The sequence below is a fragment of the Vigna umbellata genome, chromosome 4 (assembly GCF_029865625.1).
Source record: "Vigna umbellata cultivar VRB3 chromosome 4, Vumbellata_1.0, whole genome shotgun sequence".
NCBI lineage: Eukaryota > Viridiplantae > Streptophyta > Magnoliopsida > Fabales > Fabaceae > Vigna > Vigna umbellata.
In genome coordinates this window covers 12,039,795-12,048,194 of record NC_142168.1, presented here as the reverse complement: position 1 = coordinate 12,048,194, position 8,400 = coordinate 12,039,795, and the positions used below count along the sequence as shown (strand labels likewise).

The window sequence follows — 8,400 nt, the reverse complement described above, 5'->3', positions numbered from 1 at the left end:
AAGTTATGAACTTGGGGAGGGAGTATTGTTATGCAATGCAAATATGTCCTTGATCTAATAGCAGCTCCAAACAGTTATAGACTTCAGATATGGAAGTTAAACCTTTTCATACAGTTAAACCTTTTAAACCGTTAAGAATAAAAGGTATGAGGTTTTGGATATTACTACATAAGAAACAAGAATTTGACAAACATAGCAAACTCTTCAGTTTTTTTTTTTAATTTCTAGTATTCCATGACAGTGTAGCTCATAAGCATTCCCATTGTGAGTTACAAACAATGCCTCAAGGTCTCTTGGAAGCAAATAGGGAATTCCTCACTATCTCCAAACCAAACACGTTGAAGCTTAAATTCTAAATAAATTGGATCCAAAGACTTCAAAAATATAGTTTGCTGTTAGATATATACTGTGGAACTAATCTAAATATCGTTTGACTATGCATAATCTAAATGTCGTTAAACATGATAGTGTAGAAATCGAGCTGGGAGGTATAATACCAATTTGTATGTTATCTGGGAAATATACTTCATTTTATATAAATTAATTTTCTGGACAAACTATCCAGAACATACACATACAAACACAACACTTTAATCTCTCTTTTACAGTACACACACTCAGACACTTTCTCCACACAATACACAAACATGGAGACTCTCTCCTTTCTCACTGCCCATTCTCCACGGTGCACACACTACAAGTGTGCCACACTTCATACAAGACTACATCTCCATATTTATAACCTAACATCTCTACTAACATCTCCACTAATCTCCACTAATCTCCACTACTATGTGGGTAATGATAGTGCTACCACAATACCTAACTTCTTTTACAAATGGGGTGCATAATCTTCAATAAGACAAAACACTTTGTGGCAATGGGTCCATTTAAAGTTTACCCAACAGATAGACCAGTTTAATGAACACTTGCACAAACACAAAAGCAGATTAGAGGAATATTGATATCTTTTTCCCCATCTAAAGAGCACAGGATATACAACCCTTAACCAATGTGTGTCATGCTCATATCAACTCTCTTCTTGCATGCTATCTACCTGCGTTCACACCTTTTCCTACACTCTTTTCTTACTCTTAGCCTCCAAAATAATAAGGAGACATCTTTTTTAATGTGCTTTTCTTTCACCTGGATATTTCTTTTTATTCAGCAATGCCCTAGAGTGATATTAAAATCTCATCTTTTACCTTTTTTTATTGATGTTTATGCTGTTGTAGTTTCAGTTTTTAATAAGAACAGTCTCTCTCTTTTTGGTGTATAAATAATCTAAATCTGCATTTTATATCAACTGAATTTCTGGAGCTTGGTGTTTGGTTTGTTTTCTAACTTTTTGGAAATGTTTCTTTGATATAATCTTGATGACAAAGATCTCAGCACCACACATAACAGAAGAAAAGAAAAACATCTTACACTTGCCATTTTTCTATTTGAATGGAACTTCTGAAAAGAGGAATGATTTGGAAAAACTTATCCCTTCAACTATTTTAATGAAAGCATAGAGTATTGAATAAAAAAAATGCATAAAACAATTTCATCATGCATATTCTAGGTTCATATAATTTGAATTTGGGACAATCATAAAGCCACGTATTCTATTATGGGATTACATAATTTGGGACAATTTAATATGGATGGTTCAAATCCAGATTTACAATATAAAATTCCCTCGAACACATTCTTCAGTTGTGGTAAATGTGAGACTATCAAACAGGTCAACTTATGAAGTTTAATGTTGTTTCTATAATGAAAATATTCACCTTCATTTTCATCGCTATCATCATAAGCCACTCCAAATATTTGTTCCATTGAATTGCAGTATGACACACTTATAGACTTCAGATGTGGAAGTTTTTGCGCTATACAAAATGTTAGCAAAATCTTCATTCTATGACATTCGTATACATCCAAGGTTTTGAGATTACAGAACATATCTTCCTCAGGCAATTCCTTGTAAATGGTAGTTAAACTTTCCAAATTATTACATCTCAAAGTATGAAGCTTTGGGAAATTGGTGCATATGGAACAAGATGAACAAAACAAGCTCGTGAGTTTTTGCCAATCATGAATGCAAATTTCCTCCAAAAGAAAATTATCATTTGATATAGCATCACATAAACATACCCAATAATCATTGCAGTACACTAATAATTTCATAATATATAGAGGAAGAACATATAACACTTCTTTGCAATTTCTAAAAGATATAATTCGACCATTAAATGTGGAAAGACAAGATTCACTGTAAAGAGACATCTTACTCCCATGATCCATATGGATGAAATAAGTTTGAGGTCCATTAGTACTATTCAGGATTTCTTCAACATAATTGTCAAAATTATCGTGGTCGACAAATGTTCCTGCAAAACATTCCAGCATAGTCATTTCCTTCACATCTTCTACTCCTATGCCTCCTATACAGCCCGAAAGATCCAGGTATCGAATTTTTGTCAAACTAGGGAGAAAACTTCCTGATACTAATTTCAAATTCTTATTCATGGAGAGATCTAGCCATTTCAAGTTTACTAGATTTTCTAAACCTTCCGGTGGTGCTCTGATGGAACAATTTGAAATCTCTAATCTTAACAATGATTGTAGCTCTCCTAACGGAGGTATATCTTCCAATTTGTTACATTCATTGAGCATTAAAGAAGTGAGAGACCTCAAATTAGATAGCGAATGAGGCAAACATCTTAAGAAAAAATTTTCTGATAGATCAAGCGTGGTTAGAGCATTCATGTGAGTGAAAAAACACTCTGGAATATGTGTAATGTAATTTTCAAATAAAAGTAAGGTCAATAGGCGTGGACAATTTGGAGATGTGCCCTCTGGAATTGTTTTTATCTTGTTTCTAGCAAGAGAAACTACTTCCAAATCAATTGCCCATTTTTGTGTGTCTGGCATATTTCCATTACATTTTATCATCATCTTACTAACACTCTCCCTCAAAATATTCAAGGCCATTTTCCTCACTAAACCATGCATTGATAGTACCTCCACTGATGATGGAACTCGTGCTTCCTTGGCCTCCAATAAAGAATGGTTTATGAGCTCATCCACTATGACATTTGTCTCATCAAATATTTCCTCCACACTTTTATTTCCATCTAATAGTTCTGTATTAACAAGCTTCCCAATCAAACAGTTTCTAAACATAGAATTAGGTAACAATGCAACGTACAAGAAACATTTTTGCAAGTCTTTTCCACTTAAATTATCATAACTACGTCTTAACACAGTGAAAACTTTTTCTTCCATATCTACTCCCATCTCCAATTTATCAAATTTATTTAGCACATGTCTCCACCAATGGATATCAGTTTTCCCTTTCATGGTTCGAGCCATCATACTGATTCCAAGGGGTAAACCATAGCACTTCTTTACAACAGATCTTGCAATATTCCCCACTTGAGGGGAAAGTGTTAAAGGTGTCCCATAAGATTTGAGTTTCAGCAAAAATAACATCCAATCTTCTTCATAATCATCACAATAATCCTCGTCGTCATCATCATCATTATCAAAATCATTATGAGAATCATTATCAGGATCATCGCTATCATGATAATAATAAGTACGAAAATAATTATCACTATCATAATGATAATAGAAAGGGTTCACTTTTACTATATTAATTGATAGACAATTCATTTGTTGAAACACATTCTCAACCGACTTGTCATGATCAATTTAATACCATTTACTCTTAAAGGAATTCCCACATTTTCTAGATCAATATATTTCCAAACATCATCCAAAATAAGTGTTATGTTTTCTCTTTTTTCCAACTCTTTGGCCAAAATCATTGCTCTTTCCCTCTCATCGTCTGTGTGAAGCTCTCTACCTTTATTATTTTTGCAATGCGCTCTTGCAATTTGAAAATGGTAAAATAATGAGAAACAGTGACCCATAAGACATCTTTGAAAGTTTTGATCCTTTTTATCTCATTTTGCATGTAATTTGCTAGGAATGTTTTTCCCACTCCCCCCATTCCATGTATGCCAATGATGAAAACTCGATCATCTCTCATAAGCTTCCACAACTTCTCAACATTTTTCTCAAATTCCCTACCAAAATATTCATTAGACAACACCAGAGGCTTCCATTTCTTATGCTCTTGAATTTCTTCAGTCAAATATTGTATTTTCTTTTGTGATTGTTCAGCCAAATACATTTCTCCCTGTGGTACATGAAAGTTAAAGCACCCAAATTGATTCAGTGAGTCTTTCATATCAATAGCTCTTTGTTTCGTTTTTTGTATTTCTTCCAACCAATGATCAACCTTTCTCTTGCGCTTCTTGCCATGTGACTCCAGCAATTGTAATTGTCCCTGAATGTCCTCTTCTTCACATATTAGATCGGACCTCAACTCATCTAATTTGCTTTTCAAAGTAGTTAAAACACCATTACCACATTCCTCTACGTTACCTGTTTCATTGTTTTGGTGAATCTTAATTCATTTAAGAGTGTTGATATATTCAAACAAATGGAAAAATAATACATATTACAAAATCTCATTAAACAGTAGTCTGTTGACTTTTCCTTTTAGTTAGTATTAATTAAGAAATAATATATTAGAATAGAAATCTATTTAAATAAGAAGTTTTTAAAAGAAATTCTTCGATTTATAATATATTACGTGTCAAAATAGTTGTTGAAATATATATTACTTTATCAAAATAATATACATATTTTTTAAGCTAAAGTATTCGGTTAAAATTATTATATTTAATTCTTTTAGTCAATAGATTTTTCTTTACTAATTAATTTTAGTCAAATTTTTTTTACCAATATTACCTCACGACATACTTAAAATAAACAAAAGTAGTCCATGAGATAGACTAATATTGATATATATATATATATATATATATATATATATATATATATATATATATATATATAAAAGCGAGAGTTTAGAAATGGTAAAAATAATTACAGGAACTAAAATAAAGTTTAAATTTTTAAGTGATTGAAAACTTAATTAGCCCTCATAGATAATTTAAAACAATTCCAATATATATATGGAATGTAATGAATATACTCTTTTATATCATGCTCGCAGTAAGAAATTAAAAAACTGTGAATTTAAAATGCATAGTAATGAAACGTAAAATCTTCATTGGGTGAAAACAAAATTGACAATTGAGAATTAAAATAAAAAATACATTTATATTGCATCACCTAAATAAAAGATAAAAACAGCTATGTGAAAATAAGAAAAAGAACAAAATGGAATGCTAACTAGAATGCGTACCTTCAAATAAAGCAGCTAATGATGTACTTGCAGCACCATCCATTTCTAAACCATTAATGCAAGAGATGTAGACAAAAGAAAAAATCTACCATTTTTTTTAAACTTCAACTAAATTCAAGAAAAAAATATAATAAATCTAGTATTGAGGTAAGTTTCACAAGATATCTCTCTCTAACACAACTAATATAATTAAGTGATGATTGAAAAATATAAAGCAAGCTATGTTGTATATGACCTTAAAAAATACAAACACAAGAGTGAAGAGAAGGAAATCAACATGATGGATCTGTAATAAAGATGCATACTTTTAATGATGATCCTATAACTCTTTCATCATCATTGAACCACAAACAATATAAGTTATTTTTCCAACCTTTCACCAACTTCAACTATATATAAAGTCGAGTGCATTTTTTTTTTCTTAAAAGATCTTTTATAGGTTTATCTTTTAGAAAAGTCTAAATTATATTAAACTCTTTTGTATAAGAAAAAAAACTATTTTAATTTTTAATAATAAAATTTTAATATTGAACAGATAAAAGAATGGGATGAAATATTTAATATATCATAAAGGAAAATTAGTGTTATATAAGTGTAAAAGTATAATACAAATAATGAGACACTAAAAATTTTATAGGACCCAGCTTTAATATGTTGTAATGTTTAGATTTATTTTTTATTTACATTTTTCTCCTCTTTGAGAATTTTTACATTGCTGCAGGATTTAGACTTCATCTTAAAGTTAAGTCCTTCAATTAATTAAGTAAAAACATTAATAATCTTGGCAAAAATTATAAAAAACATTTTAAATAGGATATACACAATACAGAGTGGGATTGTGAGTGAGAAATAAAAAAATAGTTGTACCTTGTGATGATGGGACATCGATACGTTGGTGGGAATGGTTTGCAGGTGTGATATCTTTCGGAGGTGTGCGACATATACTGATGCCTTTTCCTGTTACTCCATCAATATGTGCTTTAATTCTTGAAACTCCTCCTTTGAATTTGAATCCACAGTGCTTACACTTCAACCCACCATCTTCTTCTCTATCAACTTGACTCCAGTAGTACTCATTTTTCTTCCTACCCATTATTACTATATTTCCTGAATCCACAAAATGAAATCTAATTAATATTCATTTCATCCACAGTTGGAAAATGTGACTTCGTTTCTTAATCAAATTTCATGCTCACCACCTCAAAGGGTTAATGAAAGTGTCAAAGAAAATGCAGCTGCAGAGTCAGACATGAGTTCGGCTTTCGCCATAATAACATGATATTTCAATTCAGATTTTAAGCATGCTTTCAAAGTTCACCTTAATACAAGTGTTTTTCTCGGCTTTTATCGTAAAAAAAATGTCATATTGGATCAATTATTTTGCTTTTTTTTAATTAACAGTGATTCATTTTTACAACTCTGTACATGTCTAAAAAGTAAAAAAAATCAATAAATGTAGTCCAATTTTTTATATTTTATACGGTATAAACTATGAACTAGAAAAGACTACCACAAGTGAGTGATGTCATAGTAAATAATAATATTAACATGTGATTTTTGGTTTTGATAAGTATAGTTTTTATTTTTGTTAAATTTTTTTTACCACTTTTTAGAACCTCTATTTCAAAGAAAACACCAATAATTACTTTAGGTCTATGTGAAGTATAAAAATTATTTGAAAAATCAATTGCGATAAATTTTTAAATGACCATAACATTTGTTTCGGCTGTCTTTCTAGATTTTAAAAAATGTCGTTTTCTATTTTTTGTCAATTTTTTTTTTGTTTTTTTCAAACTTTGCAAAAATATTTCACATTAGACTTTGAATTTTGAACTTAAATTTTTTTGTGGGGCTTCTCATGATATTTTGGTGTTTTGAACAAATTTTCAAGTCATTTGGAGTTGTTTTGAATATACTCTTAGTTTAATCCTAAGCTTTGATGTATAACGTATAGTATGAACAACAAATAAGTTCAACAATACAATAAGCAAGTTCAACAATATCGATACCAACAAGTTCAACCTTCTTGAAAATGAAAATGAAAACGAAAATTATTCTTCTTGAAGGTGAGTTCGTCGAATAAAGTATTGTTGGTAGTGAGTGAGAAAGGAGAATGCACATATGCTCCAAAGAGTACTTATACACACAATCAATCGATTAAAATGAACGAAAATCATACCTAAAGTAGTTAATCAACATGCATTAGTATAAAATGAAAGAAAGATTACTGGTCATCGAAATCTTCATCCGAAAAAGAGAAAGATTTGAGCAATGAAGACGGTCTCGCACAAATATAAAGTTAATGAATTTTCAATCTCTCACCGAAATTTTGAATGAATTCACTAATATACAAAGTTTGAAAAGTGATATTTCGATGTTTTATAGTCTTTTGACGTCTGAAACTAGAACATTTGATGTCATACATGAGTATATTTTCACTTTTGCGCTAAAGATTTTCGTTAAATTTATCTAATATGACAAATTTCTTAGGTCTAATAACCAATTAACGTCGGAAAAATCTAAATTTCAATATCTTAATTAAACTTTTATTTACAAAAATGACATCAACCATTTATTACATTAATATTTTGGTTTTTTAACTTTCAACCGTGAGACGTTGAAGCCTTAGTACTAGTCTCAAAACATTAAAACAATTTTTTGTCTTTCTACTGTAAGGTAGAAGAGATATCTCTTTCTAAGGAGTTAAATTAGTTTAAATTTCATTCAAGCTGGTTAGAAGCGTTTAAGTAATCATTTAAGCACCCGTTAAATTTGATTTACAACTAAGTGAGTATCCAATTATCATGAAATGCTAAATTAGATAAATAAGGAAAAACAAAACTAGTTCAATAAAGGACCGTGAAGCAATAATTTTCATTGAAAAATCAGATAGAGAAAAAGGAATTACCGAATAAAGCCCTTCTTCCAGCTGGCTGATTACTGATTCTGTTTCAAAATTTAGGAGTGATTTGAAAAACAGAGAGCAAAAATGAAAGATGCATCTGTCTGACGTTGGGTATATAGAATTGAGTCTGTGGTATTATTCTATAGGCTGTTCAAGGGTTGGACGCCGTTCGGGAAGAGACAGTTTCGTCGAAATTTCCTTATACGCGCTTGTAAGTCATGAAGTA

General features: G+C 30.5%; 2 protein-coding genes across 2 annotated transcripts; both read right to left on the bottom strand.

Annotated features, from left to right (window-relative positions):
* Positions 1-508: 508 nt before the first annotated feature.
* Positions 509-3,683, bottom strand: LOC148199249 (putative disease resistance protein At1g61300). The gene has a single exon (XM_088113393.1). It carries the CDS (start codon positions 3,661-3,663, stop codon positions 1,594-1,596), a length of 2,070 nt encoding a protein of 689 aa, XP_087969519.1. The 5' UTR covers positions 3,664-3,683; the 3' UTR covers positions 509-1,593.
* Positions 3,684-3,814: 131 nt separating this feature from the next.
* LOC148199248 (putative disease resistance protein At1g61190) lies at positions 3,815-8,386 on the bottom strand. The gene is made up of 4 exons (XM_088113396.1): positions 8,178-8,386; positions 6,137-6,376; positions 5,270-5,314; positions 3,815-4,440 (listed from the first exon to the last, which is right to left on the bottom strand). Exons 2-4 carry the CDS (start codon positions 6,360-6,362, stop codon positions 3,815-3,817), a joined length of 897 nt encoding a protein of 298 aa, XP_087969522.1. The 5' UTR covers positions 6,363-6,376; positions 8,178-8,386.
* Positions 8,387-8,400: the final 14 nt, after the last annotated feature.